General features: G+C 36.2%; 1 protein-coding gene across 4 annotated transcripts in view; it reads right to left on the reverse strand.

Moving 5' to 3' along the window:
* Positions 1 to 747: 747 nt before the first annotated feature.
* The window catches only part of TULP4 (TUB like protein 4), a 211,357-nt gene continuing 190,024 nt past the window's right edge, over positions 748 to 22,080 (reverse strand). For all 4 annotated transcript variants that reach the window (XM_031937561.1, XM_031937559.1, XM_031937560.1 and 1 more), the window contains 3 exons: positions 21,227 to 21,370; positions 9,800 to 12,381; positions 748 to 6,379 (listed from right to left, as the gene is read on the reverse strand). In XM_031937561.1, coding sequence (XP_031793421.1) covers positions 6,263 to 6,379; positions 9,800 to 12,381; positions 21,227 to 21,370 — 2,843 coding nt within the window. In that variant the 3' untranslated portion in view covers positions 748 to 6,262. The remainder of the gene's footprint in view (positions 6,380 to 9,799; positions 12,382 to 21,226; positions 21,371 to 22,080) is intronic.

Raw genomic sequence — 22,080 nt, forward strand, 5'->3', positions numbered from 1 at the left:
CAACAATAAATCCTTGGTTGTAGTGTCTATTTCTGAAGTGTAAATGATCATGTTGTATGTGTTATGCACAAAAGAAATTTGTGTACAATTAGAAGAATGCAATAGGTTATATTCTCTCTGCTTCCTAAAATAAAGATTAATCTTGTCCTTTACGGTCAAAATAGGAATATCTTTAAAACATAAATAGATTCTGGAAAATGTATATATCACTTCAGTCCTACTAATATTTATCAAATTATTAGTCTAAAAGAATTATAGGGAAGATAGATTTTAATAATTGTTTGAGTTAGAAAGAGAGTATAAATGATTTTAACTGAAAATTTACAAAAATGTACCAATTTAAGTATTTGTTGTTCTTTATGTTTGTTATTTTGTTATTTATGTTTGACCAAGGATTCTTAATGTTATTCTGAGAAGTGTACATATATTTCATCAAACTGTCAAAGGGATCTATGAAACAATAAAGGCAAAGAACAGCAATATTAGATGCTCTTTAAACCAGAGAATCTTATCTTTATCCTCCCAACCTCCCTTCCCCAAAGCTTTCTACCCAAATCTCAAACATAACATGGTTCTTTTCTTCTATGAATTTGCATCATAATGGCAAGGGTTTTAAAGTGCCATGGCACATATAGTTCCAAATGTTTTAGATTGTAATCGCAAAATATTAGGTACAAGTTATGGGATATTCAAGAAATTTCAATGAAAATGATCTATTTTAAAAAGGATTTAAGACATTAAAAAGCATTTCAATTCTATAGTTATTAATTTTTCTATTCTGCAAAATTTTATTAAGCAACAGCTGGACAACTCTTACAACTCCAATCATCAAGGAAAAAAAATAGGGCAATTGATCCATCTCAATAATAAAGACAGTAAAGAATTTAGACAAACCACATCTTTTAAAATGGAAACCATTAATACTTTCTTTCTAGGATACATCCTCCTTCACAATCTAATACACAAAATACATAAGGAGAGGCAGATTAGGGTGAGTTATCACAATGTAATGCAGGGTCTGAACAGCTCTTGGTTCAGGAAGTAAAAGAAAGCAAGGCAGTCAACTAAAATATAATGCTATATAATTATGGAAGAGCACACAGCACAGGTGTCCTCTGTTTCCCGAAGGACTGAAAATAGCATGCTGGTCTTGTTTTGTTTGGGACTTATGCACCTTCATAACTGCACACTTAATTTGAAAGAAAAAAGAAAGGAAAAAAGACGAAAACAGTTGTAATAAACTCAGAAATAATGTACAAAGTTACAGTACCAAAGTAATGCATTTATAAACAAATGCAAAGAATATCCCTTTTGATAAACAATAATGCCTTTTTCAGTCAAATGCATACCCATGCTATTCCACAACACTATACATATTTTTATCTACAACAAACAACAAGATCTTAAAGCCCCACCCCACCCCCAAACAGAAATTACAAGAAAAAATTGGGGAAAATATAATTGAAAGTGAACACAAAATTTAAACATATGCACATATATATGTACATATATATTTCTGGAAAAAGAAAACCTTTAAAGTTTTATAAAGCAGAGACAGAAATACATAATGGAGACAAAGTTATGAACTGTGTGCTATTATGAAATTTTATGAACTCAAATATTATTAGTTATATGAAAAAAATTTTCTTTACAATTAAAAAAATTAGAATTATTTTGACTAGCCTTTTAATGAACATTTACATGGCCAAATGAAAAACTTCAATCTTCAAAGCTTCTGTATGAGGAAAGAATCCTCTTATAAGCCAGTGTAACAATGGAGCGAACATTTCAGGAATTCCAGATCTTCTTGGAGATAGATACATGCAAACACATATATATACACATACATATATGTGTGGTGTGTGTGTGTACATATGTGTGTGTGTGTGTGTGTCTGTGTGTGTTTGTGTATTCCCCCTCCCCCCCCATTCTACAACACTATTTTTTAATGGAAATGAGGCAAATAAGGAATGGTGGTTTATCTGCCTTTCAGGCAGGGAAGTAAGCTACACAGGAGACAATTAGAAGGAGACTCCTGTGACATCCTCTTTGGTTCAAGGTCCTGGAGAATTTTTAGAAAAGAAACAATTTTTCAAATCAATTCTTTCCTAGTGACAAATTGTTTAAAGGGATTACATCTTAAAAACAAAATGGATGGATTCCATAGATAGCTCATTAACAGTCCTGGAGAAAGATGTTTCTCTTGAATAAACCTGTATTTCAAATCACCTAAGTAGAACCTTAAAACTGTACCACTTGAAACAAGAGACTCTGTTAAAACTGGAAGGGATCTATCTTCTTTTTACACTGAAAAAACTAAGTTCCAGAGAAGCCAAGCTAGAAAAGGAATAAAGCCAGCATCAGAAGCCATTAGAAATTGGCTCACAGTTTACTGCTCTTTGCATCTTATCACAAAACAATAACACAAGTTTTGGCTTATAGTTCATTCAGTAGGACTACAATTAACAATAGTCTAAGTCAAGAAGAATTAACCTGAAAAACATTTTGGTTTATAATACAATCAAAACTCAGAAAAATGTTTACTTTATTGTTCTCAGTATCATCATGGCCCACATGTAAGGTGTGTGTGTTTGCACAGAAAATCTTATTTTTCTTTGACAATGTTAGAGTAAAATAAACTCAAAATTGGTTCCTAGGTCAAATATATGCACTTTCTTCCATTATATTTTTCTCTTATAATACTAATAATTTTTTTTTTAATTTAGAGCTCCCATTAGGAATTTTCACGTGTGTGTGTATGTATTTATGTATACTGTATATACACACATATAAACTTCTTAACAATAAAGTAATTAGGTCTCTGATAAAAATAATTCTTTTATGAGTAAAAGGATCACTGTTAATCTAAAAACACCCTAGGGTTGAGCTACTATAGACATAAATTTATGCTCTATTTTGGTACCAGGTTATTCTGCCCCTACACTTCATAGAGCAAATGATAAGTGGTAAATGTTAGGTGCATATTGTTTGGTACCTAGACACTGAACTGCAGAGGTCCCAAATGAGAATAAAGCACTAAAAAGTACACAAAGTGATTTGGGGGCAGAACATATTTGTCTTTTGGGGAGCAGACTGAGAATTTGCTAAAAAGCTAATTATCTTTGAAACATAATTTACATACTTATCTGACATAAAAGATTCCAAATAATTCTCTTGTGTATTGACCTTCATTTAGAAAGGCTTTTATTACATAATCCATATATTATCTTTTTATGTCACATTTCAAAAATTAAACAGCGTTTTTAAAAATCTGAAGCAAATTACTTAAAATTCTCTTCTTACTGATATTCCCACTTTCTCATTTTTACCCACTCATAATATTCTATTTTTATTTAAAAAGAAAATTCAGCACAAAAGGAAAACATCTAGGTAAATTACATCATCACATGGAGACCATAGTTTTAATGGATCATATTCAAAGATATTGTTGTTGTTTTTTAACTGCCAAATTAATAACATTTCTTTCCTTAAATTATAAAAAGTTGCAAATTGTCCAGCAAAAACAAAATCTTTCTATACACATTCTGCAATTCTTGCAGCAAAATGTACTGCTATCAAATAATTAGTTACAAGGATGCTCTTTTTATATAAATAAGAAAGTGGGTATAACTCACCAGTACATAGTAATAAAATAATCCCTAAAAACATTTATTCCATTAAGCAAGATAAATAATTTGTCTCTAGGACAATAAGAATTTGCATTTAAATTATTTAAAAAACTAGGCTGTAACAATTATTGCACAACTAAAAATAAGCATTGAAAAGCCATCATCAGGCTACAGAAAACTAATGTATAAAAGAATTAGATAATTCTGGACACATTGCTAAATTCTTCCTAGAAGAACTTATCTATCAAAAAACTGGTTTTTAACGTTTAAATATAAAATGTTATTTCAGTTTTGGCTGGCAAACAGTAACTTTCATAATGTCTTAAAATCATATCAATGTTTTTTAAGGGCCTGAAGAGAATGGCTATTGACAATCTCTTGCTCTGAGCAATGGATAAGTCAGTTTTTGTTTCTAATTTTTATGCCTACATGCTGTTTTAGTGTTCATAAAACCAAACAGGGAATTTAACAATAAATGCTTAAGTCTTGAACTTATTTAATTTTTTTATAACATTTTCCACTTGTCTGTTTCCAAACAAAATCCAAATACAAGACCCTCAACAAGTTGACAAGTTAAAACTAAAATTTTGCATGTTCTCAGGAACACTGTTTAGCAATATCAAACTTGTGTATTCAGAAAAATCAATTAAGATCATGATTTCAGGGCCCAAACATTGCCCAAGAAATCATTCTTCCACTTGGTGGTAGAAAGAGGTACAGAATGAAGGTGATTAAAAAAAAAAAAAAAAAAAAAAGGAGCACTCTGCTATGGAGAGCCATCTTGACTTTGAGTTAAAGGAGGAAGACCAAAAATGACATTTATACTAGTGGTACAAATGGAATGCCCAGATATTCAAAATCATATTTAAAAGAAGCATTAGTGATGGATCTGTTTTGTACTTCACATAGTCATCATTTTATCCTCCTTTCATTTAAGAAGCTTTCATTCAAGTGAATGTACAAAGAAACCCGGGGTGGGTGTAATAGCTTTCTTAATAGCAGCAAACTAGTGGAATAGAAATCCATTGAAAAAAGTTTAAGCAAGTTGTTGATAGTAATTCCTAAGGCTCTCAAAGTGTTGTTGATTTTTGTAAAGGCTTTATTCCTCTGCAAAATACTCTATACTATTAAATAAGTAACTTTATTCATGGGGAACAACAGGACAACTTTCAAAACTTGGTGAAACTAATATCTTTTACTACCCTGCTTAATATGCCCTTATAAATACATGAATTAACAGTTTCCATTCTAATGGAAAATCACTTCAAGGATTTAAAAATTTATATGTAGCAGAGAATAGTAAAGCATACTCTCAAAGGAAAAAATACTTAGGAACACTTTTCTCTTTAAGAGAGAGCAGTGAAGAGACAAATCTGGAGGATGAGGAAATAAATACAAATCATACAGTAACATCTTCTCCATAACCCTGTCCTACCTTCCAGGAGACTGTTGTTGGTTCTCACAGGAATTACAACTACTGACTAGAGAACAATCAATCACTCTTTTCTAACTACAGAATCCCAGAATGACAGAGTTGGGAGGGATCTCGGGAGTCATCTAATCCAACCATCCTGTTCAAAAATATTCCCAGCATAACATACCCGGGGAAAGGGGATTACTAGATCTCTTAAGTTCAGCTTCTGCACCTCCTTTCAGTCAATCATGACAAACAATTGCCATTGCTTTTAGGAAAGAAACTTCCATATTATGCAACTCCTAAAATCACTCACCTTAAACATTAATCACTCAAAGAGCAGTACAGCCCTTTCACTTCATCTACACCAAGACTCAACAGGCCTCTCACTTACATGTACAAACAATACTGTTAACAACATTAGAAAATTGCAGGCCATTTCCTCTTCATATTTCATTACAGAGCAAATTATATTTATCTCAGATCACTTTCAGAAGCAGATTTCTCTCACATAGAATTATTACCAAAATGTCTGTTGGTAATCAATTATTCTCTTGGTAGTAACAACCTAGAATTTAGAAATCACAGTTTGTTCCACCCATGTCAAAAAAGATGCCTGCATTATTCAGGTGCCAATGAATAGAACCTGAATTTTCAAGTATTTTCTGTGAGAGTTTGAATTTTCTTTTTTTGGCTTTTCTTTTTACACCATTGTCAATGTTGGGGGTAGTAATAAAAGGTAGATGCAATGAGGGAATGAAAAATTACATGTATGTTCCTTGTTTTTAAAAGAATAGCATGATACAAGGCAGTCCATCCAAAAAGGATAGTTGTCCTGTTCTCCCACCCCACCCCATTTCCCAGCCCTCCCCCTTCCCTACTAGCTTTACATCAGCAAACACAATAAAACCATTACCACAAGCCAAAGCTACACTTTCCAAAATAACACTGAATGGTTCCAGCCCTTTGCTCTCAAACACCAGCACTATATTTTGCTTTTGTTCTTAAAATAAAAAGGATACTAAAAACCCAAATAAACAATAACAATTACAGTTCAGTGGCCTCTCTAGGGGGCCTGATAGACTTTTCCAGTTTGCTGTTGTCTTCTGGTCCATGCAGGCACCTCTGTTATACCCAACATTGGGTCTGTCAGCATTTTCTGGATTGGACTTCTTTGAAAAGGTTTGTGTTTCTTTTTCCTTTGAGTCATTTTTTTTTTTCATTTGAGGCGCTGAGTCACATTAGCCAGAGCAACTGCAAATGCCTGGACAGCAGAAAAGGGGTATTGAAAGTCCAAAATGTAAGCATTGCCATCAATTCTTCCAAACTGCATTACCTATAATAGGTTAGAGGGGAAGAGGAAACAAAATAAGAAAAAAGAGTTCAACATAAAAGGATTTCAAAATTAGATATACTAATTATGTGATCTATGGGGGAGGGGATAGTTCTAGTCTTGAGTGCTTTTCTGGTTGTCCCTATCACCAAAACTTTCTGAAATTTGACATATTCGGTACTTTGTCCTTATGAAAGACCGAGAATGAAAGTTTACATGGCAATTGCTTTTCATACTCCCTAGCAGGTTTCTACTTTATGCTACTGCAATAATTGCAACTTTTTTTCTTTTAAAATGAAGGATCAGGAACTATGACTAAAAGATTTTAGTAAACAACAGGCCTAACTGGGTCATGATGATTATAATTATAATGGTTTATAATAATTGCTCAATTACAATGTGATCTTACATTTGTTAACAGGCAATTACAACTTCATGAAACTGATATGAAAACTAGGTTTATTACAAGAGAAATGAACATGTATATAGAACCCAAGAAGTTCACAATTTATATAGAAGTTTGCATATTTATGACAGCAAGACAAAGGAAGGAAGAGATATCAGAATCATTACTTAATAGGGCTTGGCATGGGGGAAGAAAGGTATAGTAAAGATTGGAAAGGTTGGAAAAGGGGAGCGGCAAGGCAATATGGAAAAGGCTTGGGAACTGCTCCAGTGGTCCTCAAAGTGTAGTCCAAAGAATTGTTGGGGTCTCTGAAACTCTTTTCAGAGGGTCTACAAATTCAAAATTATTTTTTATTTCTAATATAGTAAATAGCTATAAATATAACCCATGTGAACAAAAACTCTTTGAAAAGATCCTCGATAGTTTTTTAACAACATGAAGATACTGAGAACAAAAGTTTGAGAACCACTGTGCTAGACCATACAGACATGATGGCCCTCCTTATCTACCAAGGGCTAGTTGCACAAGCCTGGTGCAGATTAGTACCTGTCAATTCATAGGGAATTCATTTCGTAATTCAAATAACAACTTATGTCAACTGGGAAGGGGGAAAAGGAAGGGATAAACACTTTGATGCATTGAGGACTTCCTGCATGGTCTAAGTATGAATCCAGTGCCTCTAGAAAATATGGCAATTCAAAAAGATAGGTTCAGAGAAACTTTTAATAGTGAACATTCCACCAAAGATATTCTTACTGTAAATCTTTTATAAAGATTATATAAAAATGAAAAGGATTTAGAGGAAGTTATGAATTAAGTCAAAATTTGAAGTAGATTACCTGAAGTGATATGAAAAATAATTGAAAAATTCAATTCAGCAATTAGATACCAGTAAATATTTAACAGTAGCAATTAAGGTTTTATTTTCCCTAAGCTTGAACAATAATAAAATTCAATTATATGGAAAAGGAATCTCTTTCTCTTCCCTCCCTATTCTCCTTATCTAGGACAATTTCATAGTATTTCTGAGAAACTTGCAAGCTAAACAAATCAACATATAGAATTATAGGATTTAGAGCAAAAAAGAAACAGTGATCACCTGGATAAGTGTATTTTAGAGATCAAGAAACAGAGGTCCAAAGAAGTCAGGTGATTTTTCCTAGTCAGACAGGCCACAGATGAGTTAGTTGAACTCTGAACCTTTGTACTCTTGATTTCTATGATGTCATTAATCATAATATGCCCATTTTGTTTCCTCCCTAATAGAGGAGGCAATATCATAAGCTAATTTTCCTTTCTCTAAAAGATAACTCCCAGTCAGTCAAGGAACAATTACTTGCTGTGAAAATTTTATGGAATCTTTGTGAAAAACTGTCCCTTAAAGCCCAATATCCTTTCAACCCAATTTTTAAAAGCCCCACTGATATACAAGATGATTTTTGTCTTATTCAATCTTGAACAGGATTCTTAAGGGCAAAAAATATGGCTCAACAAGATTGGATGTGGTTATTAATCCTCAAGGAACTGAAAAGGTTTCAGAACCTTGAAATAGACAAACCACTTGAAGAGAAAATACTTTTAGTAGAGCTCAGCCAATTCCTGACATATAAAATCAATCTAAGAAATTCCAAATTTTGATGGAAGTAGCTCATTTATAATAAATTGGCATTTCTATTCCCTTTTCAAATCTAAAAGTACAAAGCAGGGCAGAAATGAAAACTGAATGGGGAAAACAAAAGCAAGCTGAGACTTTCAGAAGCTCAAAATACATTTCTGATGATAGTTTGACAACCTTTCATTTTTGCTTACTGGTATGTCCAAGAAAACTTTTCTACTTTGAATCATTCAGTGTTCAAAGAAGCAGTAATTCTATCAGTCTGCTAACGGTCTTAACAGAATTTCCTAGAAACAAAAAAATCAAAAGCTGACTCATTTTTTCAATCTAGTAATATAGAATCTAATATAAAAAGTTTAATTGGATAAGAAGGCTGTAAAAAGGTAGAAAAGATTTTTTTTTAATTTGAGGTTTAACGTACAGATTCCATGAATGTCGAAGTAAAATCTCACTGCCACAGACCATCTGAGTTTGACCACGTTCAGTCAAAGTCAGCATGGAAAGGAACTCTGCCAGATGAAAGATAATTAGTTATTCAGAAAGCTATAGAATTTCTTATATTGCCAGTCTCCTTTGTGCCCTATTTAATTAATGGTTCAGTTATTGGCATGTAGAACAAAATTCTTGGGGTTTGCTTTTGTACAAAGTTTTATGAACTGTCAATGTTACTAAAGATAATTCACTAAAGCCTTTTCATTGCAGACATTAGTATAAAAATATGTACTGATTTTTCATTCTTATATATTTAGTTTAAATTCATAGTCTGTAATACTAGTTTTTAAGTCACTCTGCATAAGGATTTTTTAAAATTAGAAAGTAAAACATTTCTGTTTTAAAGTGAATCCAAGATGTGGCAGATGCCTGTGATCTGTATTACCAAGTAAACTGAAGCTGATGGATCACTGGAGCTTAAAAGTTCTGAACTGCAACAGAGCTAAAGCTGAACAGGTTCTTACAGTGATGTAGGGAACCACTGGGAACAGGATCCACAAGGTTGCTAAAAGAAAAGGGAATTGGCCTACATTAGTAGGTCAAAGTTTTTGTGCCAGTCAACAATGGATTGGGTTCCATGAGTGGCTGCTGCATTTCTAACTTATGATAAAGAGTGATGGAAAGGGAGGAAAGGAAGAAAGGAAGGAAAGTAAAGAAGAAGGAAGGGGGGGGGGAACGACACAAATTTCTTGATAGAGAAGTAATGGGGTATACACAAGGAATTTTTTTTGCCTGACTATACTTTGGAGTTATAAGGATTCTTTCTTTTCCTTTTTTTCTTAGTAGGTAGTGGGGAGAAAGGAGAGAAAATAACTTTGTTAATTAAAATTAAAAAGCGAGGCAAGAGGATTTCTGGGACTGCACATGGTTTTTCAAAATGAATTAGCTACCACTTTTAAAGCTTTCTTACCTGTCTCCCTTCCAACTCAATCTGAAAGTTTTTTGCTGATTCTTGAGTCACCCGCCCTCCGAAGTCCAGTTGGTACACCTGTGTTGCTTCATTCCACAAAGGCTGCTTGTTAGCCATAACATACACAAACCCCTGACTCCCCAACCTCCCATCCTCCTTTTCATTAGCTTTCCGGCACTTGAATTCCTCCAGCTCACTGGCTGTCCTCAAACTCCTTTTGGTTTTCCATCCCTTTTTGCTACCTTGGCTCTGGTTCATCAGCTCATCCCCACTGATAAACAGTTCTGGCTCACTCTCTGAGCTGTCCTGAAATTCATTTGTCTTATTGAGCTTCTTGGACTTCAACTGATCCTTCTGGCTCTTCACTTTCTTTTTTTCTCTCCCAAGACGGGGGCTGGAGATGAGAGAGTTGAAATCACTCAGAGTCCTGGCCTCCTTTTTCCCTTTGCCCTCTGTGATGGCCTGGACATTCCCTTCTTCAGCACGGCTGTCCAGGTGCTTACGATTCTTCTTCCCAAATTTATCTGTCCGCTGTGGGATAGGACTTTCTGTCAAGGAAAGAACTTCCTGGAAATTGTCTGCAGTCTCCACCATCACTTCTGTACCCAGGTGGCCTTGGTGCTCAGCTGGAGGTGGGGATACAATGGGCTTTTCCACAACCAAGTGTGATTTGGGAGGAAGAGTGCCTTGGGAGTTCTGCACAGGTGGGCACGCACTGTAAGAATTCCAAGGATGCAAGGCAATGGGTGGCAGCTGTAAACTAGAACATGTGCTGCTTCCTGGGTACATGGGTGGCAAGGGGCAATAGGAAAGGTTGGATGAGTACCCTGGCTGAAGTACGACAGTGGGCTCCTGTTGTGCAAATTGTGTGGAGGACAGGGCTTCTTTAGGGGAGCAGGGAGCCTGCATTCCCTGCAAAGGGGGATTATTATAGCTTCCTGGAAAAGGTACTCCCATCCCATAGCCTGTTTGGAAAGTGGCAGTAGGGCTGGTTGGAGACTTGGGGGAAACAAAGGGCACTCGGGACACATCCAGGTGCTGAGCCTGACCAATCATCAGAGGCGGAGGTTTCAGAGGGTTGGGCACTGAACTCTGTGCTGTCCTTTCCTGAGGAACCCAAATATCCTCTCCCAACATAGGGTCCCACTGATAAGGGGGTGGCCGTTTCACTCCCAGGGTTGCCTCAGCTAGCGCTGCATGCCTTACAGACTTTTCTACCTGACAGTGCTGGGATAGGGCCTCATCCTCTGTGAAGGCAGAGTTGACATAGTCTGTCCGATCACGAGAGTTGTCAGGGGGGCTCAGCAGATTGTATGAAGACTGGGAAGTCAAGGGTGAAGTGCTGACCGAGTGTGCAATGACCGAGCTGTGCTGGGAGCTGCCCACAGAGCTCAGATCAGGCCGCACACTGCCACTGAGGCCAGAGGTGCCGCTGTTGGCGCTGGCGCCACTCACACTCCCTCCACCACTGTTCGCCCCACTGCCACTGCACTGGCTGCAGGTGTACAGAGCAGCGGGTGGCCTTGGCTGGTACTGGGCAGTCACCACACTACTCTTGGGTTTTGGCGGGTGCTGCAGAGTAGCCCGCTGACTGTCTGCCAGTTGAGCCATCTTCTGAGCCACCTCTCGGTTGTTTCTGCGCAGAGTTGCATGGATAAGGGTGCTGTCTAATCTCTGGGCAGCTCCTCGCCCGTGTGCTAGCTGGTTAGTAATTTCTGGATAAGGGGGCGGGTCCCCAGATGGGATGGAGTAGCGGGGAACAGTTAACCGGTTGAGGGTCGCACTGGAACAGGGTTGTGGGGCCTTCTTTTGAGTGGCCGTGATCCTCAAGGTGGCTGAGCTTCCAGGACCAGGAAGGGTATAAGTGTTCTGGGCACAAAGCATCCTAGTCCGAGGACGACAGACTTCCTCCACATTACCACTGCTGTCAAATGTGGTGATCCTCTCATAGCCAAGAGGGGTCTGGTAATGTCCCGAAGAGGGGAAAAGAGAGAAATCTCCCTTTTTCAAACAAACATCCACAGGAGGCTGAGGTGGAGGCAGAGGGGGAGGAGGGGCTGCGGTGGTGGGAGCAGCTGGGATAGTTCCTGGGTAAGGAGGTGGCGGGTTCAATTTATTCATCTGGATCTCTTGGGTAGTGTTGAAGACCACAGCATCCCCTTCTGCTGCTAACTGCTGTACTGGCCTTAGGACCTTTGTTGCCTTCTGGAGGTGCTCGTGTTCTCTGTCTCCATGATCGCCCATAGATAGCTGGATTGCTCCCTGTGGTGGCAGGGAAAGCTGAGGAGGTGCCTGAATCATTCGTCCCATTTCTACTCCTCCAAAAATTACCTGTCCCGGACTAGAATACCTATTGGGGACTGGGTATTGGAGAGTGCTATCGCTTGCATGGTCGGCTGCTCCCACAGATGTTGTTTGATTGGTTAGGACATCCAACTGCACATTCTGGTTTGCAAGGAGGGACTGCACCAACCCTATGCTCTGTGTGGGGGACATAGCTTGTGCTGAGCTGTGAATAGGAGCAATGGGAATGTTCACGGTGCAAGGAGGATTGTTCTCAGGTACTCCAGATGCTCCAGTAACTACAAGAAAGAGGAAAAAAACTGGTTACAAAACAGTGAAATGAAATTAGTTCAGAATAAGAATTACATGTCAATCAGGGCAAATTTTTTTTCTTAAAATTACAGAAAATCATCATGACTTGATACTTAGTATCTTAAGACAAGATGAATTCTCTGTGAATGACAGCCCTATTTTTCTTTGTTAGAATGGCCCATTAGGGAATATAAGGAAGCGTCCTTCTTTGTGATTATAAGCCCCTCAATAAAGGAATGCTATGTTCAAACTCTACACAGGGAGGACATTAATTTCATGGATGCATCTTTTCACTCCAGACCTCCTCTGAAAAAAAGAAGCATGCAAGTTTAGTCTTGTTAGCTAAAAACTTTTGCTGTTTCAGGGAAAAGAAGAGTCAACTGGGGCCAGTAGTGGTTGACAATGTGCCACAAGAAAGAAGAGTACTAGATGAAAGGGGGGAAAGAATAAGCATTTATAGTGTCAGACACTGCCCCTTTGACTTTACTTTAAATGCCAACAAGCAATTAGTAGTCAAAGAATGAAGACCAGTGAGAAATAACAGAAAGCTCCCTGGAGTCAGAGTAAAAGCTGGTATTCTAGTGCTGGTGCCAGTGTGTGTTTGCTGTGTGACCCTGAGCAGATCATATGGCCTCTCTGAGGCTATTTCCTTAATTGTGGACAAGCCACCTCAAATGGATTCTGGGAAGACCAAATTAGTTAATATCTGCTTTGTCTTCTTCACTGGAAGGTAAGCTCTGTTAGGACAGGAATTGTTCTGCTTATATTTTGGGATTCTTAGTTTTCTTGAAGTCTGGCACATAAAAGGGACTTTATAAATGTTTGCTGATTGATTGGTATGAAAAGTACTGAGCAGCTTCAGAATGCTATGAAATAGAAGCTATTTCCAACCACAAGCTACTTCCATGTGAAAGTCTGATATTGGTTATATGAACAGACTGTGGAACATGAAGACAATTTTGTCTCAAGGCAGAAGTGCGAATGCATCCAGCACAGAGATAAGTACCACTTTATAGCTGAAACAAGTTTCTGGATTTTTGAAGTGAAATGAATTTGAGATACAGATTGATATTTATGTCACCTATCCCTGTCTCCTCCTGTTTTTCATATAGGACAAAAAGAGTTTTGAAAATGTATACTTTCCTTTGGAACAAAGAATTTTTTTATAAAGAATACTGTCATTTCAGATTTTAGGCAATTCTATACACATAACAACATAAAGAATTATTACAACTCCATCCATAATCTCTGCCAAAGACTAATTTTGAGAATTTTCATTTTTAAAGGGAGTAAATGACAATTTTTTTTAAAAAATGCAAGAATAGATGCAATAGATTTTGTGTAGTTGAGTATATTCTAAGAACTGTATTTTCAATTATATGATGTCAACAAGAATAATGGATTTCCCATAAAAGATGAAATTATTTGCTTGATCTTTCCACACATCTGACTACATCAGGAAATAATATCTAATGCTTCACAATAGAACAGATCTTCATAACTTACCCAAGTGGATAGCAAAGAAGAGAGGGGAAAATTAAGAGAGTGGATTATATATGTCAGGCAGAATACAATGACTATTATACCATCAAATCAACTCCAATTTTATTAGCAGACAAAGAGCTTGAAAAAAGTAGTCATCATATATTTGGAGCTCTAAGGATTGTTTAGCCTGAAACTTTAAACAAGTCAGTCATTCTTCTTTCTAGTTTTCAATTTCCCCAGAGTATATATGTGTAAGGGCTCACTTGTGTGTAGATATTTCTGTATGTATGTGTATATATACATATACATGAAATCGCATGGGTGTTCTTTCAGAAAATCATTACAGAGCAACAATATAGAAATGTAATAGAAAAGACCAAATGTAAGGCCAACAACTATTCTGGCTGAATAATTCACCTGTTAATTATAGTAGATAAAATTTATAGGAGTAAACATTGCATGAAAATTGTTTTGGTCCAATAGCTGTGATGATGTCTGTTCCCACAATAAAAAGTGATGGATTTAGACTCTACAATGTAATTCTGCTTCACGAGAATTCTTGAGGATTTCATCATTTAGCATCAATTAATTTATAGGTAAAGTTTATTCTGTGAGGATCTTCTTAACTTGGAATATCCAACTCCTACAGCCTGCTAATCCTGGAACACCTGTCTACCAGGCTAGACTTCTTCTTTTGTTGGTGAATTCCTCCAGGGGCCTCCATTTTGTAGAAGGATTCAGACTGGCTTTCCCACTCTGCCTCTTACTTTCACACTAGGCTCCCACGTAAGTACTTCTTTTCCCACTTTTTAGTTCTCCTTTGTGGACTACTTTCTTCTGTCAGAATGTAAGCTCCTTAAGGATAGGGACTGTTTTTCTTTTTCCTTGTATTTGCATGCCTAGTGCTAAGCACAGGGACTGGTATATAGGAAGTGCTTAATGCTTTTATAAAGTAGCCATATCCCTGAAAATACTGGATAAATTCCATTTTTGCAAATTTAATTAACTGTATTTGGGAAGTTGTTATTTAAAAAAATAAAATGGTGAATCAATCTGGGTTTGCAGAAATTAATGTTGCTAAAATGAGATTGTTGTTGATATCTAGTAGTTTCAGCTGTTTCTCCTTTTTCATGATATCATGTGGGGTTTTCTTGGTAAAGATATTGGAGTGATCTGCCATATCCTTCAGCAGTTCTTTTTACAGATGAGGAAACTTAGGCAAACAGGATTAAGTGACTTGCCCAGGGTCACCCAGAGAGTGAGACACATTTATTTAACTGGAAGAGAATTATTTAATAAATCTTTTTTTTCTAAATTTCTTTTGGTTTTGTTTTAATTTTTGAGAGGCTTTATTAGGGGTTAAGGGACTTGCCCAGGGGTTATACATCTAGTATCAATTGTCTGAGGCAAGATTTAAACTCAGGTCCCTCTAATTACAGGGTGGGTGCTCTATCTACTGTGTCATCTAACTGCCCTTTAAATAAATCTTTAAGCGCTATACCAATCAGACTCCCAAAAAACTATTTTAATGACCTAGAAAAAATAACAACAAAGTTCATATGGAAAAACAAAAGGTCAAGAATTTCAAGGAAATTAATGAAAAAAAAATCAAATGAAGGTGGCTTAGCTGTACCAGATCTAAAATTATATTATAGAGCAGCAGTTACCAAAACTATTTGGTATTGGCTAAGGAATAGATTAGTTGATCAGTGGAATAGATTAGGTTCAAGGGATAAAACAGTCAACAAATATAGCAACCTAGTCTTTGACAAACCCAAAGATCCCAGCTTTTGGGATAAGAACTTACTGTTTGATAAAAATTGCTGGGAAAATTGGAAACTAATATGGCAGAAACTAGGCATTGATCCATACTTAACACCGTACACCAAGATAAGGTCAAAATGGGTTCATGACCTAGGCATAAAGAATGAAATTATTAATAAATTAGAGGAACATAGGATAGTTTACCTCTCAGACCTGTGGAAGGGGAAGGTCTTTATGACCAAAGCAGAACTAGAGATCATTACTGATCACAAAATAGAAAATTTCGATTATACCAAACTGAAAAGTTTTTGTACAAACAAAACTAATGCAGACAAGATTAGAAGGGAAGCAATAAACTGGGAAAATATTTTTACAGTCAAAGGTTCTGATAAAGGCCTCATTTCCAAAATATATAGAGAATTAACTTTAATTTATAAAAAATCAAGCCATTCTCCAATTGAAAAATGGTCAAAGGATATGAACAGACAATTCTCAGATGAAGAAATTGAAACTATTTCTAGTCATATGAAAAGATGCTCCAAGTCATTATTAATCAGAGAAATGCAAATTAAGACAACTCTAAGATACCACTACACACCTGTCAGATTGGCTAAGATGACAGGAAAAAATAATGATGATTGTTGGAGGGGATGCGGGAAAACTGGGACATTGATGCATTGTTGGTGGAGTTGTGAACGAATCCAACCATTTTGGAGAGTAGTTTGGAACTATGCTCAAAAAGTTATCAAACTGTGCATACCCTTTGATCCAGCAGTGTTACTACTGGGATTATATCCCAAAGAGATTATAAAGAAGGGAAAGGGACCTGTATGTGCACGAATGTTTGTGGCAGCCCTTTTTGTAGTGGCTAGAAACTGGAAACTGAATGGATGTCCATCAGTTGGAGAATGGCTGAATAAATTGTGGTATATGAAAATTATGGAATATTACTGTTCTGTAAGAAATGACCAACAGGATGATTTCAGAAAGGCCTGGAGAGACTTACACGAACTGATGCTGAGTGAAATGAGCAGGACCAGGAGATCATTATATACTTCAACAACAATACTAGATGATGACCAGTTCTGATGGATCAGGCCATCCTCAGCAACGAGATCAACCAAATCATTTCTAATGGAGCAGTAATGAACTGAACTAGCTATACCCAGAAAAAGAACTCTGGGAGATGACTAAAAACCATTACATTGAATTCCTAATCCCTATAGTTATGCACACCTGCATTTTTGATTTCCTTCACAAGCTAATTGTACAATAATTCAGAGTCTGATTCTTTTTGTACAGCAAAATAATGTTTTGGTCATGTATACTTATTGTGTATCTAAGTTATATTTTAATATATTTTAACATCTACTGGTCATCCTGACATTTAGGGGAGGGGGTGGGGGGGTAAGAGGTGAAAAATTGGAACAAGAGGTTTGGCAATTGTTAATGCTGTAAAGTTACCTATGTATATATCCTGTAAATAAAAGGCTATTAAATAAAAAAAAAAATTAAAAAAAAAATAAATAAATCTTTAAATCATTGAAGAGAACTACTTCAAGAGAAAGTTATGTCTTTCCACTATTCATTTAAAGCTTAAATTTGAAATTAATAAGACCCCCATAAATAGATACATGAAATATTTCTAGGAACAAAGCTATTATTTCATACTTTGAGAATCCTTGAGTGAATATTTTGTCAATTTGGTGCATTTAAGTTTACCAAGCTACTTTAACAGTTTCTTCTTCATAGCTAATAGTACTTATCAAAATATAAAATTCACAAAATAGTAGAGTAAGGAGGGACCTTTGAAGTTATCTAGTCTAACTCTTCAATTTATACATGAAGAAAATGAGATCCAGAAAAGTTAAGTCATTTTCTCAATGTTTCATAATTAGCTAGCAGCCAAGACAAGCTGAGAATTCAAGATGTCCTGACTATCATACTTACTGCCCCATATTGTGGTTTGACTCAACACAACAAATACTATGCTTATGGGCAATTATGCACTCACTATAGTGGATGTGTGGGACAAAAGATAAAAACACAAGTTCCTGCAGCAAAGTAGTTTCCATTTGAAGCTGTACCATCCCAGTGCCAGGGGCTTAGCAAATATTCAATATTATCCAGTGACTATTAAAGTCAGGAGTCCTCACCAAAGGTGCCTCCAGAATGAAGGAACAACAGATTAGTTTACTAAAACAGATTAAGAAGTTTAACATAGATTAGTTTAACAAAATTCATATCTGTAGTATCCTTCTTAGGGTCCCTGTTCGGGCACCAAAATGTAACGTCCAGATTAGCTCTCTGGAGGATCTCTGGACGACTCTTGGTCTTAAGTGGAGAAGTGATGAAGGCAGGAGCCAGCAGGATGGTCAAGGATGGAATCTCTATTTCTGTCTCCACCTTCTGTGTCTCTTCTGTGTCTGAGTACTTCTCTGAGCCTGAGTTCTCTCTGTCTCAGTCTCCAGTCCTCTCAGTCCTTAAATATCTCAGTATGATTACATCATACTAAGTATATACCAACTAGAGTGATTACATCATTACATCACATTAAGTATATGTGGACTAGAGAACCATTATATCATCACATCACACACTGAGCAAGTACTAATTATAAGCACCCTGTTTTAAGAATCCTTTGCTTCAAGTGGAACATAGGTGGTCATGCCCTCCTTGATTTCTCAGGAAGGGAGGTAAGAAATTCTGAAGGGAAAATGGGGAGCCAAACCAGATACTGTCAGCGGGTTTCCTCTGAGCTGAAGGGTCTTATACCTCACTCAGAATTCCTCCACTATCTGCGGTCCTCTACACATATTAATCTTTTAACTCTACAACACTATCTTCCTCTTTTATTTTTGTCAGTGTGATCACGATCACAGCCAAGGCAGGCTTGCACTTTTTTGGGGAAAAGGAGTCTCACCTCTTTCCCTAACTTTCCCTGTCTTCCCTTTTGGATATATGATCAGTTCTTCACCAACCTGTATCTAAAATTTAGGGTAGGCACAGTTCTCTGCTAAAGGAAAGGCACATTATTTTGTCTTTTCACCATTATCAGAGATGGGGCACTATGCTACTTTGTTTCTGGACTAACAATGCAAGCCTCAAGGGTCTGTAATTGTGCTGTAGGGGGTGCTTTCTCCTCTGAGGTCGATCACAACCCCCTATAAACTCTGCAAACAGTCTTGCTGTGATTAGAAATAACAGTCAGAGTCCAAGCTTGGGATGAGGCTCTCTCAACGCTGCCAGACTGATTCTTGGGCAAGAAGCAGTACACTAAGCAGTCGACACCTCAAGGTATTGGGTTTGGATTTTTCAGAGCCTGAGCTCTGCTTGTAGACTAACTTTTCATTTTACAAATAGGAAAGCATAGCCCAGAAAAGTAAAGTGATTTTCTCAGTGTTTTTCTTTTTGAGAATGGGGGTCATCTCTGGATAAGATAGCACATCCAAGTAGGCCTTTAATGGAGGCATAACTGATAAGAATGGAAAGCAAAAGCAAAGCATGATGATGGGGATGATGAAAACTATATCTGCAACATTAAAAACATCACAAAGCTACAACAGCCATAATTTATTGGGGAATGAAGGAAGAAGTAACAAAATACTTCTGAATCCACGACACCATCCGAAGTTGTTATATTTTTGCTTCTTAAGTAAAATGATACCAACATTCATAAAAAGAATACTGGGTCGTTTCATTTAAATACTGGGTCTATCTCATCCATATTGGAAGTAATGAGGCTCATATGGAAACCAAACTTATGTGCATGTCCAATGTGCAGTTCACAACTCCTAAGCTTAAGAGATCTATCAGCCTCATGAATAGCCAAACAATAAATCATGTAGGGGGTATGCAAAAAATTCAATTAATAAGAGTTACTAATACAAAATAAGTAATAATTTAGTATCTAGACTTAAGTTTTCCTTTATGTTAATTATAAAAGAAAGTCTTGCTGGAAAAAATGAAATACCTTAAGGAATTGTTTTTGCCTTTTATTTGTATCCCCAATGTTTAGCATAATACCTGGTACATATTAATAATTGAGAATATTATTTTTCTAGGACTTTCAAGCAATTTAGATTTAATACCAAAAAAATCTTATAGGTCAATTTGAAATCAGTCTCATTATAATATCTCTGTCCCCAATAGCAATAATAGCAGCAATAAGAGCAATAGCATTATTTTTATAGTAGTTTAAGATTTCTAAAACACTTTATAAATATTACTTCATTTTATCCTAAGATAAAAACAACCTAAAAACCCTAAGAAGCAGGTCCAATTATTACCTCTATTTTGTAGACATGAAAACGAAAGAAGTTAAATGAGCTGTCTGGGATCAGACAAACTAGGAAGCATTTAAGACATAATTTGAACTCAAGACTCCTTGGGTTTAGTCCAGAGCTCTATCCACAGTGCTATCCAGTTGCTCAACTAATAATATAACTATATTGTATATATTTGTATATATTTTGTATTTACTTGTATAAGTTCCTTAAGAGCAGGGGCTTTCATTTTTGTCTTTGTACTCCCTATATTTACATTTCTAAAGACAAATCATTTAAGCAATCCTATACTAGTCAATACGGTTTACCTAATTCTAATGACGTATTATACATACTTAAAATAATAAAATGATTCTTTTCTTGAACTAGTGTAGCATCACTTTACCCAAGGAACTGAAAGGTACCTGGGAAAGGATGCCAATATGGCAAGGCAAAAATCTTAAATGCAGTTCGATCCAAGGACTAAAAGAACTATGACTGTGTTGAACAAAAGATTCAGCCTTTCTTTCTTCAAATTTTCAGATTAATAAGGCTAGATATGAAAAAGCTTAGAGTGACAACATTTTCTAACAGAAGGGAAAGTAGACTTGTAGTCATAAGGCCTAAGGCCAAAGCCTAGCTCTATCTTTTATCAGTTCTTTGAATAAATCATTTAACCTCTGAGTCTGTGAGGTGAAGAATAATTATACTTGCAATCTCGATCTCAAAAAGTTGCTGGGAGAGCCCTAACCCTGAAGTCAAGAGGACCTGAGTTTAAATTTGGCCTCAGACACTTAATATGTTTTGGTTGTGTGACTGTGGGCAAGTTACTTAACCCAACTGCCTCAGGAAAAAAAAAGATGCTGTGAGAAAAGGACTTTATAAACTATTAAAACATTATATAAATATAAGCTGTGGGAGGTCAAGTCCTATGCAATGTAAAGTATCATTATCATGATTTCTATATCCGTTCATCATCATCTTGTAACAATTTCTCTTTTTTATGGTAGACACAACATTGTGTGATACCTACTGGAGACTGGAATGGCCTGCATCCTTGCTACAGCTGTGGAGCAGTTTATGGTTTTCCACAATACTTTAAATCTATCATGACATTAGTAGATGTGCTATTTACCCTCAGTTGTATTATTTTCTCCTCTTTTCAAAATCCTTGAGTAATGTTTCCTATTTTGGTATTCTGTTATTAAGAAAGAAAATGTGTCTTTGATAAATGAGATAATGGAGTAAAGACAATTATAAATACATGCCCACACCAAAGACCTATACAACTATATAGAAACTACTACATTTTGCATACCTGGCAAATCATCTTCATCTTCACTGAAAACATTAGGGTTGAAGACAGGCAAATTAATATAATCCATGGAAATCTTGCGTACTTCTGGGAGATATATAGTCATCTGTCTAGGTTGAAGATGTAGTAGGCTGGTTTTATAGATTACTAATGGGAAGAAAGAATACAGTGATTAGCAGACATATCATATGAGCAGATTCCAAGTATCAGACCATTCATGAAAATACAAAGAGAAAGGCTGTTGGTTCTAAACCAATGCTTACCAAGGAACTGCAAAATTTCTAATCTTGGTTCTGACACTGACTATGATGGGACTTAAGACAACAATGAACTAAATCTCTAAATTCAAATTTAAAATTGTGGTTCTAGTTATCATTTATCTAGTAGTTTCACACAAAACCAGAGTTTATAATTTTTTTTTTTTTGCTAAAGCAATTGGGGTTCAGTGACTTGCCCAGGGTCACACAATTAGGAAGAGTTAAGTGTCTGAGAACAGATTTGAACTCAGGTCCTCCTGACCTCAAGGCTGCTTCTCTATCCATTGTACTACCTAGCTGCCTCCAAGTTTAGAATATTTTAAAAAAACATTTATAGGAAGACACAAAGCTTAGGTAAAATAGTCAAAACTTCAATAGGTACAGAACCAATAGATTTGATGAGAATGATGTAAGAGAATAAAATAACTAAACAGTATAATTGTGCATTCTCATGTTTAACAAAGATAAGAAACCATGAAAATTACAATGTAGGATGGAAATCATTAGGATCATAGTTGCTTTTTACTATGTGTAATAACTTTTATCTTGATGCTTTGTATACTGGATTGAACACTTCTATCTAATGTAAATTAGAAGATA

This window comes from Sarcophilus harrisii, chromosome 4, assembly GCF_902635505.1.
Source record: "Sarcophilus harrisii chromosome 4, mSarHar1.11, whole genome shotgun sequence".
In the NCBI taxonomy this organism is placed as follows: Eukaryota; Metazoa; Chordata; class Mammalia; order Dasyuromorphia; family Dasyuridae; genus Sarcophilus; species Sarcophilus harrisii.